Source organism: Lipotes vexillifer, unplaced genomic scaffold, assembly GCF_000442215.2.
Source record: "Lipotes vexillifer unplaced genomic scaffold, Lipotes_vexillifer_v1.1 scaffold481, whole genome shotgun sequence".
NCBI classification, from domain to species: domain Eukaryota; kingdom Metazoa; phylum Chordata; class Mammalia; order Artiodactyla; family Lipotidae; genus Lipotes; species Lipotes vexillifer.
In genome coordinates, this window is record NW_006789873.1 from 2655779 (window position 1) to 2677221 (window position 21443).

The following is a 21443-nucleotide window of genomic DNA, read 5'->3' on the forward strand; positions in this document are numbered from 1 at the left end:
AAAGAGTGTTATCTGTGAGTCGAATTGGGTTGATTTGCCACGACTTGGCATTCTTTAGCCTGTCTCATTTTCTCAATATGGGTGATGGGGGCTGTGGATGAACAGCCTCCTGACCAACTCCCAAGTCCAGTTTGAGAAAAGATGGGGCTGGGTCAAAGTATTTTCACTGCCATGGAAATGGACATTTTCTAATCCTAATTACCATCTGCCATTTACCTATTTTTACAACTCTTGTACCATTATAGCTGTTACGTTAATATATTATTTTAAGACCTTTATTTTTCAGCTTGACTTCCAGATGAAAGGGCTTCTTACTCTGGGAATGTCCAGACCTCCAAGATTCAGCCCACTGATGATTTAGCCATCTAAATCCCAGAAAAATGCTACTTAAAATAAGATTCTCCTTTATTTTTTTGAGAAGCCAGGGTAAAAAGAGAGAGAGAGATTAAGTTGCCAATGTGGTCAGTTTCTAGATTGTAATATAGCCTAATTGCCCCAGTTACAATGTCGAAGCACCCAAGTGTTCTGTTCATTGGGCTAGCTTGCTTAAGAAGCTTAAAAGTGAGTCACCGTTAGTAAGTCTGAAAAGTGATCACTTACTGCAGTATGCTTACAGATGGTATAAAAAGCAGAAGACAGGGAAGCAGTATTTATTATGCCTTAAACTACAGCATCCAGAGTCCTAGGTTTAACTAATGCTATTTATCAATAAATATTTATTAAGTGTCTTTGATGTATGCGATATGATGAGAAATACAGATATGAGTCATCATCCCTCTCCACAAAGCACTTACAATCTAGTGACTGAATAGGCAGTGTTTACTGAGCATTATAATGTGTTAGACACCGCTTAGGTGCTCAACAAATATCATCTCATTTAAACCTCATAACGACCCTGTGAGACGGGTACTATTATCTTTCCCATTTTACAGATGAGGAAATTGGGGCACAGCAAGGTTAAATGACCTGCCCGAAGTCACATAACTTGTAAGTATTAAGGCAGGATTCAAACACAGTCAATCAGCCTCAGGAGCCCCATTCTCTTAGCACCTTAAACCATATTGCCTCATGTCGAAGAGATAAAACTTATCTATAAAGACAAAACAGGTTAGTATTATCATCACTACATATGAGGAAACTGAGGTTCAGTGAGAAGTTATGTACCCTAGGATCACAGACTAGAACTTGATGGAGCCAGAATTCATACTTCTATCTGCCTTCCAAACTTGTGCTTTTTCTCCTACACTCTACTGTACTAAATTTAGTAAGGTTGGATATGAAGGGAGTTAACACTTAAAGTTACAGGGGTTTTGGAGGTGAGTTGTGAGGGAAGCTTATGAGAGAATGGAGACATAACCACCGGAAAGCAAGTTAGTAGTGATGAGAGAGCAAGGAGGTGATTAGAAAATTATAGAGACTTTGGAAATAGAAAATCCAGATTTCAGTTCTGGTTTTGCCACTTAATGCCAAATAATGTTGGGCAAGTCATTTATCCCCATTTTATAGATGAGAAAATAATGACTGAGAGATTTGTAGTAGTTCAATTAGCTTTTCAGACAGAATCTAACAGCATTCTTCAAGAAGTAAATAAGTGTTATATATGTACATACACACAATATACACACACATAGATAAATACACACACACACACACACATACATACACTTTTTAATCTGTAGAAATCTTATCAATTTTGGCCACACTCAATACCCCAGTGATGTTCCTTCCATATTTTTGACTATTAGAGGCTTCTAGTGTGATAATCTGGAAGAATGTGCTGAAATCCATTAGAAAACCAATTTCCACTGTGAGACTCATACAGTGTTGGGGACTTGGGTGATACTGAGTTCTGTATCCCTGGGAGGGTCTCCAGCACAAGAGGGTCAGGAATGTGTAGGAGGAATGGGACTTCTCTGTTTTGTGAAAGATACCTCTTTGTGGTTGTACTCTTTGTTGCCTGTTAGTGATAATTTTAAATTTCATGATATCAGTAGTTTTTGTGCCTCTATCTATGTAGGAGGCTAGAATTTTCTGCCTTATCCCCTTAACAAAGCACTCCTTTTGTGTACTTTCTGTTTAGTGAGAATTGCTTTAACTCCATGATTAGGATTTGACCTTTCACAGAACCGAAGTTAACTTGATCTGTCAACTGTATTCAAAGAAATTCCAATTTTTCAGCTGTCTGATGCTGTAATAAAAGGATCTTGATTTTTTCCAACCTAAGTAATTATTCTCCTTGCTGGTGTTCTAACTGCCAAGGTGTGTGTTTCAGATTTGTCCAAGTGCTGAGCCCTCCTCAGGGCACCCGGTGACATTTCAGCATTGGGTCAGGGCGCGGTAGAACCAGTGGGTACTCTTCCTTACACAGTCAAGCTTGGGGATATGGAAAGAATTTTTGCTGATATTTTTACTGTTTGTAGTAGCTTAACTGTGATTTTTACACATAAATGTAATGGGATAACTTAGTACTACTGAACATCTTAATTAGAAGGTCTTGTGAGATAGTAGAGAAAAGAGCTGTTCCTATATCATATAGGCAGGATGACTATGGATTGATAGCCTTTTCTCTCCCAGGTTATGTTTATCAAACATGGTTGATATCCAGCCATCACTTTTTAATTTTGTTTTTTTTTTTTGGAGGTGAGATATTTTCAAAGTGTATCTTGCATTTATTATTTTTAAATTTTAAATAAATTTATACCCCCTTCACCCATTTCTACCACCTCCCATCCCTGTCCCCGTGTCTCTGGCAACTGCCAATCTGATCTGTGTATCTACTGAGCTTTGTTTTTTATTTTTATTTTTAGATTCCACATATAAGAGAGAGAATACGGTATTTGTGTTTCTTTGTCTAACTAATTTCACTTAGCATAATGCCCTTGAGCTCCATCCATGTTGTTTCAAATGGCAAAATTCCATTCTTTTTCATGGCTAAATAATATTCCATGGTGTTTATGTACCGTATCTTATCCGTTCATCTATCAGTGGACACTTAGGTTGTTTCCATATCCTGGCTATCGTAAATAATGCTGCAATGAACATAGGGGTGCATATATCTTTTTGAGTTAATGTTTTCATTTTCCTTGGGTAAATACCCAAAAGTGCAATTGCTGGATCATATAGTAGCTCTTTTTTTAATTTGTTGTGGAAGCTCCATACTGTTTTCCATACTGGCTGCACCAGTTTACATTCCCACCAACAGCACATAAGGGTTCTCTTTTCTCCACATCCTTGCCAACACTTGCCATTTTTTGTCTTTTTTATAATTGCCATTCTAACAGGTGTGAAGTGACATCTCATTGTGCTTTTGATTTGCATTTCCCTGATGATTAGTGATATTGAGCATCTTTTTATGTACCACTGGCCATCTGTGTGTCTTTTTTGGAAAAATGTCTATTTAGATCCTCTGCCCATTTTTTAATCAGATTGTTATTTTGGTTTTGAGTTGTATGAGTTCCTTATATATTTTGGATATTAGCCCCTTATCAGGATATGATTTGCAAATATTTTATCTTTCATTTATTTTAAATCTGAACCTTTGTTAAAACGTTTTTTAGAGTCGATGTCATTGTACTGTTTACCAGTTACTCGTTGCTGCTCACTTAAAAAAAATACACGTGACTGTAAGTTGACCAGGAGGATCCTTCATCTCTGCTTCCTCCTCCCTTCTCAGCCAACTACTGCTCTTACACTCCCCGTTTCTGCTTTATCACTTCCCACTCTGGTCTGGCTTCTGCTCCCACCTCTTCACTCAAACTGCTCTTAGCAAGGTCACCTGTGACCTCCTTGTTGCCAAACCCAATGGACACTTCTTAATGCCTGTCTTCCTCGACTTTGCTGCAGCATTTGGTAGTTTTCACCACTTCCTCCTCTGTTCTTCCTACTCCTGTGGCTTTTCTTTCTTAGACTCCTTCATCATCTCCTCCTCCTCTACCAACCCCTTAATTTTGGCATAAAACTCTGAGCATATATCCATAGTCCTCTTCCCTCTTTGTTTGCTCCCTAAGTAATCCCATTGGTGCTTCACTTCAACCATCTTATGACTGCTAAGTGTATATCTCCAGTCCAGATCCACCCCCTTCCTTGAGGTCCGGATCCCACATACTCAACTGTGCATGTGTCACAGGTACATCAAACTCAACATGTGCAAAACGGAGCTGCACATTTCCCCCTGTAAGTCTGTTCCCTGTCCCACTGACTGGCCCTCCTACCCCCCTGATTGCCTAGCCCAGCTTACCCATCTAGTTGCCAAGTCAGTTTAGGTTCCTCTTAGTTTTTCATCTCCCTTCCTCCCAGTCCAGTCAGTCACCACATCCTTCTACAAGATAATACTTTTTTTAAAAAAATCCCCCTCTCTCCCTATCTCTGCTCCCTTAGATTAGGCCCTGCGCTCTTAGTGCGTGAATGACCTCAGTGGCCTTCTATCTGGCCTTTCTGAACCTCTGTAGTCTAGACCAGTCTTGCTAAAATAAAAATCTGATGTTAAGCCCTTTGACATCTGTGGTTCTGTGGCTTCATTTTGCTTTCAGGACAAAGTCTACACTCCCTTCCCCAACATGCGAGGTCTCTTGTTTCACACCTCAACTCTTGCCACTTTATATCCCAGCCATACTGAACTATTTATGATTCCCTAAATGGTCTGTGTTTTCTCACTCTTCCTTGACTGGGTATGTACTACTATTCCTCCTACCTGGACAACCATTTTCTCTTACTTTGTTACTTGCTTAGGTGACACCTCTGGAAAGACTTTCCTAATGTCCCACTGCCTCAGGCTTGCTTAGGTACATCTTTTCTGTTTTTATAATACCTTGTATAATACCTTGTATATGTGTATGTGTGTGTGTGTGTGTGTGTGTGTGTGTGTGTGTGTGTGTGTATACACACACACACACATACATATATATCGTGTTATAATTGTTTATTCAGTCTGTTTTCACCAACTGGACTGAGAGCTACTTGAAGGCGGGACCTTGTTTTCATCTGTGAACCCCGGGGGCCTACTTAGCATAGTAGTCCAATCACATATATTAAAAGAAAGGCTGACTGGTTAGGGTGAAAGAGAAAGGAGAAAGGAGACAGGAAGGTAAAATGCCACTAATAGTGGAGTTAAGGAAAGTTCCAGACGTTTGAGTTCAATCTGCAGTTGAGGTGTATCTATACACTGGAACATTATTTGACCGTAAAAAGGAATGAAGCACTGGTACATGCTGCAATATGGATAAACCCTGAAAACATTATGCTAAGTAAAAGAAGCCAGACATAAAAGGTCACATATTGTAGGATTCTACTTATATGAAATGTCCAGAATAGGCATAGAGAAAAAGTAGATTCGTGGTTGCCGGGGGATGTGAGTCAGGGTGGGGGAAATGGAGAGTGATGCTAATAGGTCTAGCGTTTCTTTGTGGAGCAATGAAAATGTTTTGGAATTGGATAGTAGTGATCAATATCCAACTTTGCGAATATACTAAAAGCCACTGAATTGTACAGTTTAAAAGGGTAAACTTTGTGGTATAGAATTATATCAATAAAATCATTATTAAACATTTTGATCAGTATAGGTTTATAGTACCTAGATCATTGTGCATATTTGAATGTCAATATGATGATCTAAGTAAAATTCCAGCAATACATTGACATCATAGTGTCAAAGTCAGGACTTCTGTTCCATGTTTTGATTTTGAAACATTTTAAAATTAAAATCTCACCTTTTAGTATTAGAAGAACTCAATCAATCTAGAAAAATTATTGACTTTCCAATTTGTAAAATTTGTGTTATTTGGCCAGCCATGTGATTTAGCAATAACTTGAGAAATGCATGTGTTTAAGTCTTGTGAATTGATGGATGGAGGTGGTAAACACATTTCTAACATGATTACACAGTTAGGTTGGGACACCTTGGAGCATATTCTGTGTACAGATGACTTGAAGGTATTTCCTCATTTTGTTACCTTCCTGATCACTTATTTATATCTTGATCTAGGGATGCAATGATACACGTTGTTACCCTAGGGAATGTTTTCCCTTCCCGTCCCACTGGCTTATATGAATATCGAACTCTTAGATTTGTGAATTTAGTAATACTTTAAAATGTAACTTCATTTGGTCTAAAAATGAGTTTAGAATCACAAGGGACTATCATAAGAGGTTTTCTGTTATCAATTCAAAGGTATGTGTGGGGTACAAAAGAAGTAGTCTGTCTGAAAGAAGAGCTTATATTATTCTTTTATTATTTCCAGGTCTTTTGGTGGGCCTTGTGCTTCGATATGGCATTCATGTTCCAAGTGATGTGAATAATGTGACCCTGAGCTGTGAAGTGCAGTCAAGCCCAACTACCTTATTGGTAAATGTTAGTGGAAAATTTTATGAGTATACGCTGAAAGGAGAGATCAGTTCACATGAGCTCAATAACGTTCAAGATAATGAAATGCTTAGAAAGGTAAGTTCTTTGTTAAAGGGAATCTTTGGATTTTTTTAAGGTATATAATAGCAGCAAAGTGATTCAGGAGAAAAATAATGCATTTTTAATGATATTTAGAATAATCAGTCTTTTCAAATGGAGTAAAACCTCAATTAACGAATGTAATGCAAGGCTAAGGAAATTGACATGTCTATAGTTTGCTTTTCTGATTGAGGCTAAGTACTACAACCCTTTTTGTTTCACTCTGTAATGTTTACAGTTGTAATAAATGGTGACCAGTATTGAGTGAAGCAGAATTTATAAGTGTTTCTTTCAATTTGCTTATGGCCCTTAGAGTTTTATAGTACTTTAGCACATTGAGTTTATTTGATAATACCTAAAATATTCCATTAATATTTTTTTGAATTCTTTCTTGCCTTGATTGTGTTCTGTGCTGAGCACAAGTTAATCTTTCTTTGATTCATAATCTGGCACAAATTCAGGGGCCTCAGCCTGAGTATCAGGTACTGTACCACGGTGTGCATGAACCTTGATGTAGGTTGGGTTGCAGTCTTACTGGCTTCCAGACATTCCTGGAGCTGCTTTCTCCTGTCCTCCCCATAGTTGCCATCCTGAAGCTTCTCAGGGCCTCTTTGCTCATGTCTCTGTTATCGCCCACCCTTGGCCATTTGCCTCCACTTCTGCCTTCTACATTGGCAGGACTTGGCTTTTATAGCTACTTGGTTGTGTTCCTGACCATCTTTAATGCTTTTAAAAATTTCATATGAACTTACAGTTTACTTTGCAGCAAGAGTTTTTTTTCCACCTGTGGAAAATTCCAGTCCCTTAAGAGTTCTAGGAAATGAAATTTTAGCATGAGTATGTGTAGCTGCTCTGTGTTCATGTCAAATACTACAGCCTTATGAACAGAAGGGGGCGTCTGTATTATTATAGGGAATAGGTATTAAAAGGAATGGGCTGGGGCTTCCCTGGTGGCACAGTGGTTGAGAGTGCGCCTGCCGATGCAGGGGACGCGGGTTCGTGCCCCGGTCCGGGAAGATCCCACATGCCGCAGAGCGGCTGGGCCCGTGAGCCATGGCCGCTGGGCCCGTGAGCCATGGCCGCTGAGCCTGCGCTTCCGGAGCCTGTGCTCCGCAAAGGGAGAGGTCACAACAGTGAAAGGCCCGCGTACCGCAAATAAAAAAAAAAAAAGGAATGGGCTGTCAAGACTAGAAATCTGACTTGTAGAGAAACTTTTTACCACAATATTATGTTATATACCTTTAGAGATGTTACCTATGCAAGAAGTCTGTTTCCTCTTGCCAACAACAATGCTGTACCCCCAAATTTTATGTTGCCAGTTTTGGGTCTCTTATTTAAAACAGACATGTTCATACTTTCTCTTATTTAAAAAATTTTTGCTATCATAGTATTTTAAGATACTTTGCACAGATAGGACTTAACTGATTGTTCCAATGCTATCATCTCCTTGTCATTTGGTTGAGAAGTGGAATAACAGCTATCCTATATGAAATATTTTTCACTTACCACAGTGGTAATATTCTTGCCTTTTGCCAGTTTAACATTTAATCTTTTTTTGTTTTTGCTCATTTGATAATGTAATAAGAAATCTTCTGAGGGAATTCATCTAAAAGAACTCTTTATTTTAACAGGTTACTTTTGATCCAGAAGTATTTTTCAACATATTACTTCCTCCTATCATATTTTATGCGGGATATAGTCTGAAAAGAGTAAGTGCTTTTGTATTTCATATAGTTTGAACAGCCTTAAACTCCATGGGCTTTATCATCTTCAACACCTTCAGAAACAGGCAGTTCCTTCCAGGTTCCCCTCCCTCCTCCCTCTCCTGTCCTTTTGACATGCTGAAGTTTATGCCCATACAAAAATTCTTTCTCTTATTTCCTTGAATGAATAATGCACTTAATATTAGCATAGCACACTAGAATAGAAAACCTTTTCTTTTTTAAATAATTGGTGAGTATTCTAACACAGTGTAACTTTTTTTTTTCTGTCAGAGACATTTCTTTCGAAACCTTGGGTCTATCTTAGCGTATGCTTTTCTTGGAACCGCAATTTCTTGTTTCGTAATTGGGTAAGTACTTGAAGCTTAAAACACTTTTAGCCTTCAAATTATCATTTAAAAATAATACATATTTGACTTCTGCAGTATTGTATTCTCGAATGTGTCCGAGAACTTTTGCAGTAAAATGTATTCACACAGATAAGTTGTTTGAATTTTCCTTAAGGCTAAGGCATTACCATATTTAAATGACATGCAGTAAATTTGGGATTAGTCACAAAGTACTACAGTAGACCCATCTTTCTGTTCTTACTGTATTGTAACTTATTTAACAGTTGATTTTTTTTCTAAAGTAGACATATGTTTATTGAACAGATCAATAATGTATGGCTGTGTAACACTGATGAAAGTAACTGGACAACTTGCGGGAGATTTTTACTTTACAGATTGCCTGCTGTTTGGTGCCATCGTATCAGCAACTGATCCAGGTATGTTTTACATGAGTGTGGAGCTTAAGTACTTAAGTTGTACAGTGGTTTTCCATCAACACACATGTACGTATTTCTTCCTTTGAGGTGTAGAATTCAGGATTAGGTACTCCCCATCTTACTATACTTTCCAACTGTGGAGGAAAAAAACAAAATTAATGCCTCCTTTTGGCTTAAGCACACATTTGTTTCTTTTTACTGTATTTCCTATTACTAGTCCACAATTTGATGATGTTTAAATGAGGGTCAGGTTGGTCTCTATCCCTAGTGACTGGGTATAGAAGATGAACTATATTAGTTAAGATGGGTAATAATTATACATTTCCTTTCAAGCCTCTAGAAAACAGATCCCTAAAAATCTGTTTACATTCAGCTATCTGCATTTAAGAGTAAGAAAAAAAGTTTTAAAATGATTGTTAGAAGGCTGTTGTGCTAGAACAAGTGTGATTTGGGGTCATTGGTGGGCAGGAATATACATTAAAGAATTGTTTTTATAAAATTGGCTTTCGGATTATAAAATAATTTTGATATTAGCATGACTAGAGAATGAATTTAATTGTATTGAGTTAGATGAGTTAAATTGTAGTTTTTCTAATATAGTATTGGTGAGCTTCACAGCTACATTCAGATTAAGAACTTAGAGAATATATAGGCTGAAGAGCAGAGACTGCATTTTTTGAACTAAGGATGCAAGTTTTCTTTTACTGATGCTAGATTTTAGATCCTTGGTAGAGGTTTGTTCTCTTTTACCCTTTGACCTTGTAAGTTAATAATCTTCTTTAAATATCATCCAGCATAGTCAAAGGTTATCTCTGAATTCCTGTGTTGACTCTGATAACACAGGGTGTTATAGAAAGTAGGAAAATATGCTCTTTACTCTATAAGAGATGATTTTAGAAGCTCAGAGGACATTTTAGAGAGGTATTTGTATAGTTTGGCATTTTTAGAACTGAAAAGAAAATCGCCTCCTTAAAGATGGTCAGGGCTGCCTCCTTACTGTTTGTAGCTGTTCCCATTATCAGTATGAAGTTGGGATGGTTTTTGCAGGAAGCCAGTGGTCTCTGTTTTCCTTGTTCTCTTACTAGAAGCAAGGTCCTCGACTTTTCAAAATCTATGAGAAACCTGAGTCAGTTGGACTGGCTACATTACTTAAAACTGGTTTTGTTTTGGTGGGAGTATTGCCTGTATGGCTCAAGCAAAACTGTTCTGCTTATATAAAGCTGGATAGTTATATTTCTTCTGAATTATATAGGTATTTGCCCGTATAATAATTCTATCATTTTGCAATTGTTCACTTGATAGAAGGATGAGCCATAGGTTCTCTTTTTAAAATTCTACAGCATTGCTCCTGCCCTCCTTTTCTCCTTCTCTTGGTTAGCTTTGATATCAGGATATTCCAGATGAAATGCTTTGCAGTAGAAACTATATCTTTTAAAATACAAGCTTCCTGTTTTTTGGTTGGCATTTGAAGAGGCTCTCCCAGCTCTGGTTATAATAATCTTTCATGTCTGCTTGGGTTTACTTAGCAAGCAAGCTGTACGTGACTCAGCAATTAAAGTTATAATGCAACTTCAGTCTCTTCTGATTTTCTAAGAATTCTCATGTAATTGTTTCCTAAGAGAAGGTTTTTTTTTCTTCTCAAGCTGTAATAGCCTGTTGATTGGATTCTTATTAAGTTAAATATAGCAGCTGTAATTCTGGTCATAAATTTTATCCCAACCGAAAACCAAACTTGTGTTTTCATTTCTTACTGTCTTTGCTAAACTGGTGTGCTTGAAATTTGCAAGTCAAATAGAAGTGAGTTGTAAGGCTCCGAGGAAAAAATGAAGTTTGCAGCAGGAAATGCTTTTCATAATAGTTTTCTTCATCAAAGATTAATGATCACCTGGTCTGTAAGAAATTCTGCATGTATTTTTTATGGAAAAGAAATGTACAAGACAAGATTATTAGCATTTGCATGAAGAATGTAGGCCAACTCAGTCCTCCAAGGTTATTTTCAGCTATTTGTAAGAGAGAGAAGGGAGATATTACAGGTACACAGTTATGGAAAAGAAAAATATTGACATAAAATTACTGAATCTTTGATATGGTAAGAGAATGTTTATTAGGATTGAATTCTGAGATGAAGAATGAATTTCTAAATAGCTATTACGATCATCTGTGGAGGGGAAAATGTTATATTTGTAATGTCTTAATATTCCTCTGACTCTTTCTACTTGCTAGTGACTGTTCTTGCCATATTCCACGAGCTTCAAGTTGATGTTGAACTCTATGCACTTCTTTTTGGTGAAAGTGTCCTCAATGATGCTGTTGCCATAGTGCTATCTTCGTAAGTGTTTGTTTTCTTATTATATTGTGTATATTGAACGTTAGGGTTCTAAGAACCAGAAGTCATTTATTGAGTGAAGTGCATTATGAATGGAAACATTTGAAAAACGGAAGCATTTTTTTCCTCTTGAAGAAATATATACTTATAGATAACATGGAAATTGCATGGAAGAAAAGGAAGGGAAAAAATGATATGTACTCCTGACACCTAAAGACAATTACTGTAAACATTCTAGGACATTTAAAAAAATTTTTTTTTTCTATGCATAGTATTTTTACATAGTTGTGATTATAGTGTATGTATAATTTTGTATTCTGTTTTAACATTATAACATGGACGTTTTAGTTTTTCATCAAATTAAATTTTTGGCGTACATATATATTCACATGGTTCAAAAATCACAGCGATATAGAAAGGTATACATTGAAAAGTCACGTTCTTACTCCTGTCCTCATCCACCTGTCCCCATAGCCCCTTACATAGGTAACCATTTTATTAGTTTCTTGTGTATCCTAGTATTTCTTTATTCAAATGTAAGCACACATATGAATAAATATTCTTATTTGCCTCTTATTTCTTATTTTAAAAGTAGCATGCTGTATATGTTCTATACCTACCTGACTTTCTCTCACATAACTATATTCTGGAGATCTTTCTGTATCAAAACAAGGAATTTTCTCATTCTTTGTTTGCAGGCGCATAGTATTCTATGAACTGTACTATAGTTTATTTAATCAGTCTCCTATTGGTGGAATCATAAAGGGTTTTCAATTCTTTGCTATCCCAAATAATGCTGCAGTGATTAACCTTGAACTTAACCTGTTTTATATGTGCACTGGTATATTGGTAGGATAAATTCCCAGAAGTGAGATGAGTGGCTTAAAGGGTAAATACATTTGTAATTTTGTTACATTGCTAAATTGCCTGTCAAAAGTATTATGCTATTTTGCATTTTAACCACCAAATTGTGGGAGTGCCTGTTTCCTCATAGCTTCACCAACAGAGTATTTGTCAGACTTTGGTATCTTTGCCAATTTGATGATTGAGAAATACCTCATAGTCTAATTCATATTTCTCTTATTTAACATAATCATTTCAGAAACTTTTTAATTTTTAGAAGTATTAAATAATACACTTTTTAAAGACAATGAAAATGAGCAATATTTTAATCTAATTGTAGAAATTACTATACATGCTACCAGAAGGTGTTTGCAGGTGAAAGAATGGATCTGAACCTCTGAGGAACTCAGTCCTGCCAACTCACCCCTACTAAGCAAATATCTAACCCTATAGACAGTTGCCTTTACTCCACACCAGAACTTTCTACAAGAGAGAAGTAAAACCCCTTCACCTTTCCTCCTTACTTTTATTTCTCTCCTTAATTTCCACTTCATTGACTATAAAAGAGTAATCAGTAACTGACTCTGGTTTACACAGCTTGATTGCCCCCATTGTCTAACAGCAAAGTGAAAATGATCCTTTCTGAGATGTAACACTAATCCCTTAAATGTTGTTTATGAAGATGTGCAAAAGATCAAATCTTCTTTTGTGAATGTAATGTATATAAATTCTACCCCCTCCACCATATTTATTGCCAGATTTTTTGCAGCTGTCTACAACTAATGTAAATTTAATTTAAGAAATAAAGCCCAAAGGCTAGAACTAATATTGATACTAAATGTATGTACCTTGAAGGATGATAGGTGCAAAGTAAAAGTTTTCTGTTGTTTGAAGGGAGGAAGAAATGGATAGTGTGGTTATAACTTACATGTTATATAAAAAAAATGAAGCTACAAAGATTGTTGACGTTTTCAGCACATAACAACATGTAAGATCACCAGTGCTACCAGACGAAGAGAATAGGGTACAGGCAGTTACTTTTAGCATCAATTCGCCATCCTAGATAATTATTCTGCTACTTAATCATCTTTATTAATACGTGTTCCTTCCTCATTGCCCTAATGGATTAAGAGTCAGAAAAATCTCTTTTCTGGTCCTATCTTAAGCTGATGTGCCCTGTGCCTTAGTTTTTCCATTAATGAAGTAACTTATTTCCTGCAACTTTAAGTACAGTTGAATAGTATTAAAAGAAGAAAACTCATCGGAAAATTTTGAGCTTGGGGGTGTACGTATCAGTGTTGGTGAAGAATAAATGTGTTAGAAGGAGAATGCCCTTTCCATTACACTTCTCACAAAGGGGAAAGGACTTCTTGTCCTTCTGTTGCAACCTTTCTCAAACAGGGTCGTGTGAGAGAATTTAAGCCTTGTATAGAACGATTCAAGTGATTCTTTCCTCAGTTTTCCTAAGGATGGTACATAGCTAGTACTATTCTAGATTCACAGGCGATGAGTTAACTCATTCCATAGTCTGGTGGAACTGTGGTGGAGAAGGACTGTATCTAAAGAGTATCATACCCAGGGAATCGTTAGCTGTGTAAGTATCTTAATAGAAGTGAGCAAATGAGTTCCTGCCCAAAAGATGAAGGGAAACCAGTGATGTTGCTGGCTATGGGAGGTCACTAGCTGGAGTGCTCGGCGTTATGTTTTTCATCATCTTTCATTTGCCTCTAAAAGTACGTTAGATAGAAATAGTCTACCTTGTGTTGACTTCTGTTTGATGATTTTCTAATGTGTATATTCTGTAGAAACAGCCTTTTCCAAAGAGGGGGGCCCCTTTCTGAAGGACTTCTGCTTGGCAATTAACAGGTTAAGACATCTGTTCTTGAAATTTATGTTGGAAGTTGTTTTTGTTTGCTTTTTGACCTGTTAGGTTAGCAGTGACTTTTTTTTTTTGTTAACGTTAATGCTTTTAATCTGGTGAGGGTGGAGTGAAACTGGTTCCCTCATATGTTGCTGTATGAGGTAGAGCTGTGTGTACTGATATAGTGTCATACATATCTAGTTAGAGATGAAGTCTAAGTTGCATAGCATACCTCTGAATGGATATACCATGATTACCCTGGAGACCTAAATTCATACTACTTTAAAATATGTTTTTAGGGTCATTTACATTTTATAGAATATAAGTGTGAGTAAACAAACATGGCTGACAAACTGTTTAACTTTACTGGTTATCAGAGATATACATATTAAATTAGTGGCCATTTTTACCTATTCAGTTAACAAGACAAAAAATTGTTAGTGAAAATAGTTACTGCTGGTAATGGTCTAGTACAGTCGTTCTTAACCGGGGACAGTTTTGCAGCCCCCCGCCCCCCAACCAGGGGATATTTGGCAATGTCTGGGGACATTTTGGTTATCATGAATGGGAGGAGGTTGCTCCTGGCATCTAGTGGGTAGAAGCCAGGGGTGCTGCTAAATATCCTTCAATACACTGGACAGCACCCACCACCCAACAGATGATTATCTGGCCGCAAATATCAATAATGCCAGGATTGAGAAACCCTGGAGTTGTAAAACTATATCACTTGTACATTGTTGTTGACATTGAAATTGGTATTACCTACTCTTTTATATTTTATCTTTTATCATTATGATAATAAAATTAATATTCAAAGTAGTTGAAAATTATTCAAAAGTAGAAAATTCCTGAAATTTCAGCTCTCAGAAATAACCACTATTAAGGTTTTCATCCAGATTGTTTCCATTAGGATATTAGCATATAAATATATATATATAAATATATTAACTTTTAAACAAAAAGAGGCATAGCACTATACATGCTTTTCTGTAACTTGCTTTTTTCACATAGACATTGTACTGTATTAATACCTCCATTATCCCATTGTATGAATGCACTACAAATTTACTTCTCCAACCCCCTGTTGATTAATATTTGGTGTTTTCTAATATCGTACTATTGCGAATAGCACTGCAGTGAACGTGTAAATCTGTGTGAATCCTTGAGAGTATTTCTGTAGGATATTTTTTAGAAGTAGAATTTCTAGGCCAATGGATATGATCACTGAAACATTGAGAGATGTAGTCGTATTTCCCTCCTGAAATGTAATACAGATCTATTTGAAAGCCATTGTTCAACATGTAAAAGGAGCCATAGGTATAGTAATACCCTATTTCTAGGAATGTAGCACAGGAAAATAGTCCAAAATTTGTAGAAAGCACAAATAAGTTCTTTCACACTGTTATTTATAGTAGCACAAATAGTAGAAGCAAAATTTTTAAATGTCCGACAGAGAGGAAATGGTTAAATAAATTAGTATATCCATTTGGATCATTTTTGAAGTCTTAAAAAAACACATTTAGACTAATAATTCTTATGTCATTGTCAGTTGAAGAAGCAGAATTCAAAACCATATGTTCACTATGATTACAAACTAAACATGAAATAGCATGCATGTAACAAAAAGAGGTGAAAGAAGTACAGAAGGAAAATAATAGATCTGTCAGGGTAGTGGAATGATGGGGTGATTTTTTCCCCCTAAACTGTACATTGTATTACTCTCAGGATTTTTTTTAAGTATTCATAAAAATGCTACTGTTGACTGATGTAGAAAAGATGAATTAAGATTTCAATCCAGAGGCCAACATTTGACTGAAAAGGAAGAAAACAAACCTGTCATCTCTTCTCAGCCCACCATGCTTTTCCTGTGTTCTTATACATTTTAATGATTAAAGAATAAAATAATGATTAGTGTGAATCTTGAATTTCCATGAACCAATCCAGGGAAAGCAGTCTCAGGAGGCATGGCATCGATAGTTTGTTCTTGCCAGCATTTTGAAAACTATCGCCAGGGAGGAAGGTTATTGTAGCAATATCCTTTCTTTTCTCCAGCCAGCCGCTATATTTTCATGCTATAATGTAGTCAAATCTCATTTACAGTGGTGGAGCCCTTTATGTGTAGGTAAGATAGCATGACATTAAAGGCCATTTCCTATTCACTGAAATAATATCAAATCTACCAGTTCCAAAATGATCTGGTCACTTTGAAGATTTAAATGCAAATGTTTAAATTTTTCAATTCAGATTGAGTCTCAGAAATTTCTAGATGCCATTACCAGAAATTCATGTTAGAGTCATACTTCAATAAACTAGGTAAAATTAGGAAATTTTAGCTTGGTCTTAGATTTTATTTTGTTTTGTTCTGTTTTTTAGTTTAACCAGGGAGGTATGAAGAGAACTTGGTAAACATGGTATAGCAAAGCCATTTTTTAGCCTTGAACCATAAAAAACATTGCAGTAACCACAGGGAGAATTCATTATATTCTTCGGAATGTGTTTTTTCTGCTTCTTTTCTTCGACATGACTTGCATGATGTCTTTGAGTCTGGATTTATTATAAAAACACTGGCACCTCAATTAACTGAGATGAGAACTGATTTTAGTAATGGTAGGCGCTCTTGCCAGAGACCCACTAGCAAGTGATTTTCTCTGCTGTATTTACTTCCTGGGGCGACTGTTTTAAAAGAAGTATTTTTAGACTAGGTTTGAACTGTGAGTTCAAGATGGAGAGTGTCCCTTCTAATTGCTTGTCTTGGCCTCTTACAGAGTGGCTTTCTTTCAGAAGTTCGAGGTGGAGGATCCAGCTGGGTATGCTAAAAGTACTGTCAAGTGGATTCTAATTCCTTGGCAGGCCTTTCAAGCCCTTTTATCTATAAAAGTCCATTTCAGTGAATGAATAGATAGGAGGCATTGGGCCCATTCTGGTATTCTAAAAGTTGAAAGGGTACTTTAGTCATCTTTTTTTTTCCCACAGGAAAAACAAAATGTGACCGGGTTGAGTATTGAACAATATTCTTTATATTCTTATGCCTCTGTTGGAAATACGGGGGATTTTTCATTAGTTTGTTCATATTAGTACATTAGGGCTTTCAGGCACTCAGTACCAGTAAGTCATAAACAGAGTCACAAAAGAATAGTACTGCACAGTATCTTGAGGCTGGAGGAAAAGGCTTGGTCCAACCTTATTTTGGCAATTCAAATCCAAAGTTTTTGGTTTTTACGCCCTCTGATTTCATCTTCAAGCTCTACACGAGGTAATTTTTTAAAATTTATTTTACTCTTTTTTTAGATAATGTTTTAAAAGTAAAAGTTGCCTCTAGAAGTAAGAACCACCTCTCTTTTGTAGCTCAATAGTAGCATACCAGCCAGCCGGAGACAACAGCCACACCTTTGATGTCACAGCCATGTTTAAGTCTATCGGGATTTTCCTTGGAATCTTCAGTGGCTCTTTCGCAATGGGTGCTGCTACTGGAGTGGTGACAGCTTTAATATCCTTTTATTCTATTTATCTTTTCTTGTTAACCTCACAGAGTCATTGAATACTGTGTTCCATGGTCTCCACTAGTTCCATAATTGACATCGTGTTATAATTATGAACCTTATAAGCAAGTACTTGGTTTGAAAACATTAGGCAATCATCTTTACCAATAAATAAATAAAAGAATTTCATTGTTTTGTGTAGGACTTCATGCCCTCAAACACTCACTACAGAATTCTAATTGGACACAGTGACCCTTTGGGGGTGAACTTTTGTGTTTTTTTTTAAGATCCATCCACTTTATTTTTTTATTTTTTAACATCTTTATTGGAGTATAATTGCTTTACAATGGTGTGTTAGTTTCTGCTTTATATGGGGGTGAACTTTAAGGTTGTAGACTAAATTGATATAAAGGTAGATATATTCCAAAGAGCCTCTGCTTGTTCTGTACAGCTGTTCATCCTGGCAGTCTTTTGCTCTTCGTTTAATAGGACAAATAGGAATGTATGACCTCGATGCCAGTTGAACAAAATAAGGTTCCCAGGTTAGGATAGCTGGGAGTTCATCTCAGCTGTCACCGATTTTAACCTTCTGCTCTCGAGTCCTATGCACTGCCACTAATTTGCTGTTAGAAATATTGAGCAAGTCATTCTTGTATTCAAAAACAGCCCTCTTTTTTTCTTACTCATTGTAGTTTTACTTTCATAAGTTAAAATATAATAGAAAATGATAGTTTAATAAATGGATCTAAATTTTCTGTTATTGGATTCTTTAAGTGCAAATATCCCTAAAATTCTGGAACTTCAGTTTTCCTTTTTATTATCAGTGTTTCATTCTTCAAAAAAATTTCTTGATTGCCTGCTACATGCCACATGCTATGCCCTGTGTATCAAAGATAAACAAGACAGACGTGGCCTCTGCCTTTTGGAGCTTCTGATATAGAAGCATTGATACTTCACCTCATGGGACCTCAGTGTAGGAAGGTAGAGGGCTGGGACAGCAGGGAAGATGAGTGGAGCTTGATCTCCAAAGAGCTTCCAGCTCTAAAACTTCTAAGTTACTTTCATATAAAACAAGTACTTTTTCTGAGAATATATTCATTTTCTATACTTCAGCTTTGTGGTGGAAGAAACTTGTCTTCGGGCTTTTTACAGACGAACTGAGGCATAAAAGGACAGTGAAAAGAGTTCTGAAGAAGGCCCAGTATTTCTTCCCTAGCATAAGTTCCTTGAGGAACTTAATCTTTGTGTTGTAGTACACAGTTGTTGAAGTGAATGTAGACTTCAGCCTGAGATTCGCCACAGCTTGACACGGGCCCTTCCACTGGCAAGTAACATATACTTGTTAGACTAGTATGAGTGAGGGACGTGCCTCAGTTTCTTCATCATGGAATACTCCACATCACAGAGGTGTTAGAGGATTAAATGAACATGAAATCTCATGGAAATGACATATTTCTTAATAGATATAAATTGCTATCATTATGGAAGCTGTCTTGCTTTGGGTCACAAATTAATAGAGTTGGCACATTGCGTATCTGATCTGTCACTCCTGTCCTTTACTGTCATGTCTATTCTTTACTGTGTGGTTTCTAGCAAGGCATGTGATACCCATAAAACAATTGGATGGACTAAGCTATAGGACTTTCTCATGGAAGGGAAGGCTGCTGACTCCTTAGTACAATGCTTGTATTCAGTTTCTTTGCTCTGGTGCCTCCTTATTCTGTGACTTTTGTGTTAGAGACTGGAGAACCCTTCTTTTGCTTTTATGCTTGCCTTGCTTCGACTACTATCTCTTCTAGTCACACTTCTGTATTATGAGATCTTGTTATCAACCTTGACAGTCTTACGTGACAAAGTTCACCAAATTACGAGAGTTCCAGTTGTTGGAGACAGGCCTGTTCTTCTTGATGTCCTGGAGTACCTTCCTCTTGGCTGAAGCATGGGGTTTCACAGGTAGGTTACTTTTTCCTTTTAATTGTAAACCCTTACAAGGAGGGACTTAGCCAGTGATTTTTTTCTGTGTGTGGACCAACCCCTCTAGTGTTTGAACACACTTGTTAGGGTTGGGATTTATGCTGTCACTTTAGAAAGTAAAAGATTTTCAATGGAAGCGGTTCCTCTCAACAAAGTAAGTCACAACTGAAAATTTTAACACTAAGCATCTAATTTACTTCTATAAAATAAGAGCCTCTGTATAGAAGTTGGGAACTCTCCTTTTATGTGAACTTGGAACTTGTTGTATTTATAGGTGTGGTTGCAGTGTTGTTTTGTGGCATCACACAGGCCCATTATACATACAATAATTTGTCCACGGAGTCTCAGCATAGAACTAAACAGGTAAGAGAAACTTTATAGTTTGTGAATAAACTTTTCCTCCTTGCAGCAAAACAAATTTTTTCTTTACTGAAAAATAATCTTTGTTCTGTTCAAAGTGATGTCTGCTCATTTCAACTCCTCTTCTGTTGACTCCAGAGATAGATGGGATTGTCAGATTGAAGGGTGACAGCTTTTAGGGTATAGATAGGTCAGCAGAATAGCCAGGGGCTGTTATTATTGTGGCTCCAGTGGTCAGTCAGTTAGCTTCCTTTCCTTGTTTCCCTTGTCTAATGGCTTTTTATCCTTCCAGTTTTATTGAGATATAATTGGCATACAGCACTGTCTAAGTTTAAGGTGTACAGCATAAGGATTTGACTTACGTCATGAAATGACAACCACATCATCTCATGTAGATACAAAATTAAAGAAATAGAAAAAAAAAATTTTTCTTGTGATGAGAACTCTTAGGATTTACTGTCCTAACTATTTTCATATGTAACATACAGCAGTGTTGATTCTATTTATCATGTTGTACATTACATCCCTAGTACTTATTTATCTTATAACTGCAAGCTTGTACCTTTTGACCACCTTCATCCAATTCCTCCTTTCCCCACAACTAACCTTTGGTAACCACAAATCTGATTTCTTTTCTATGAGTTTGTTTGTTTTGAAGTATAATTGACCTACAACACTATGTTAGTTCCTGTTATACAACATAGCAATTTGGTTTTTCTGTACATTTCAAAATGATGACCATAAGTCTAATTACCATCTGTTATTGTACAAAGATATTACATAGTTATTGACTATATTCCTCACACTGTACATTTCATCCCCATGACTCATTTATTTTGCAACTTGAAATTTGTACCTCTTAATCTCCATCACCTATTTCTTTCCTTCCCCCACCCCCAACTCCTCTGGCCACCACCTGTTTGTTCTCTGTATCTGTAACTCTTTTTCTGTTTTGTTATATTTCTTCTTTTTTTTTGGTTTTTAGATTCCACATATAAGTGAAATCATATAGTATTTGTCTTTCTCTGACTTATTATACTTAGCATAATACCCTCTAGGTCCATCCGTGTCGTTGCAAATGGGAAGAATTCATTCCTTTTCATGGTTGAGTGATATTCCATTTGGTATACACACACACACACACACACACACACACACACACATCTTCTTTATTCATTCATCTATTGATAGGCAGTTAGGTTGCTTCTGTATCTTGGCTATCGTAAATAATGCTGCAGTGAACAGTGGGGTGCATATATTTGCTGAGCTCTTAAGTTCAAATGCATTTTACCCCCACCATGTTTATTTTATTTTATTTTATTTTTGTGGTATGTGGGCCTCTCACTGTTGTGGCCTCTCCCGTTGTGGAGCACAGGCTCCGGACACGCAGGCTCAGCAGCCATGGCTCACGGGCCCAGCCGCTCCGTGGCATGTGGGATCTTCCCGGACCAGGGCACGAACCCGTGTCCCCTGCATCGGCAGGCGGACTCTCAACCACTGCACCACCAGGGAAGCCCCACGTTTACTATTTTTGACATCATATTTTACATCCTTTTGTTTTATGTATCCCTTAACTACTTATTGCAGATATAGATTATTTTACTACTTTTGTCTTTTAACCTTCCTACTAGCTTTTTTTTTTTTTTTTTTTTTTCCGTATGTGGGCCTCTCACT

General features: G+C 36.8%; 1 protein-coding gene across 1 annotated transcript in view; it reads left to right on the plus strand.

Moving 5' to 3' along the window:
• Positions 1-21443, plus strand: part of SLC9A6 (solute carrier family 9 member A6) — a 50790-nt gene that overhangs the window by 3299 nt on the left and 26048 nt on the right. Inside the window, exons 2-9 of the mRNA XM_007462899.1 lie at positions 6237-6436; positions 8071-8148; positions 8434-8510; positions 8814-8926; positions 11150-11255; positions 17302-17443; positions 19283-19388; positions 19684-19772. Coding sequence (XP_007462961.1) covers positions 6237-6436; positions 8071-8148; positions 8434-8510; positions 8814-8926; positions 11150-11255; positions 17302-17443; positions 19283-19388; positions 19684-19772 — 911 coding nt within the window. The remainder of the gene's footprint in view (positions 1-6236; positions 6437-8070; positions 8149-8433; positions 8511-8813; positions 8927-11149; positions 11256-17301; positions 17444-19282; positions 19389-19683; positions 19773-21443) is intronic.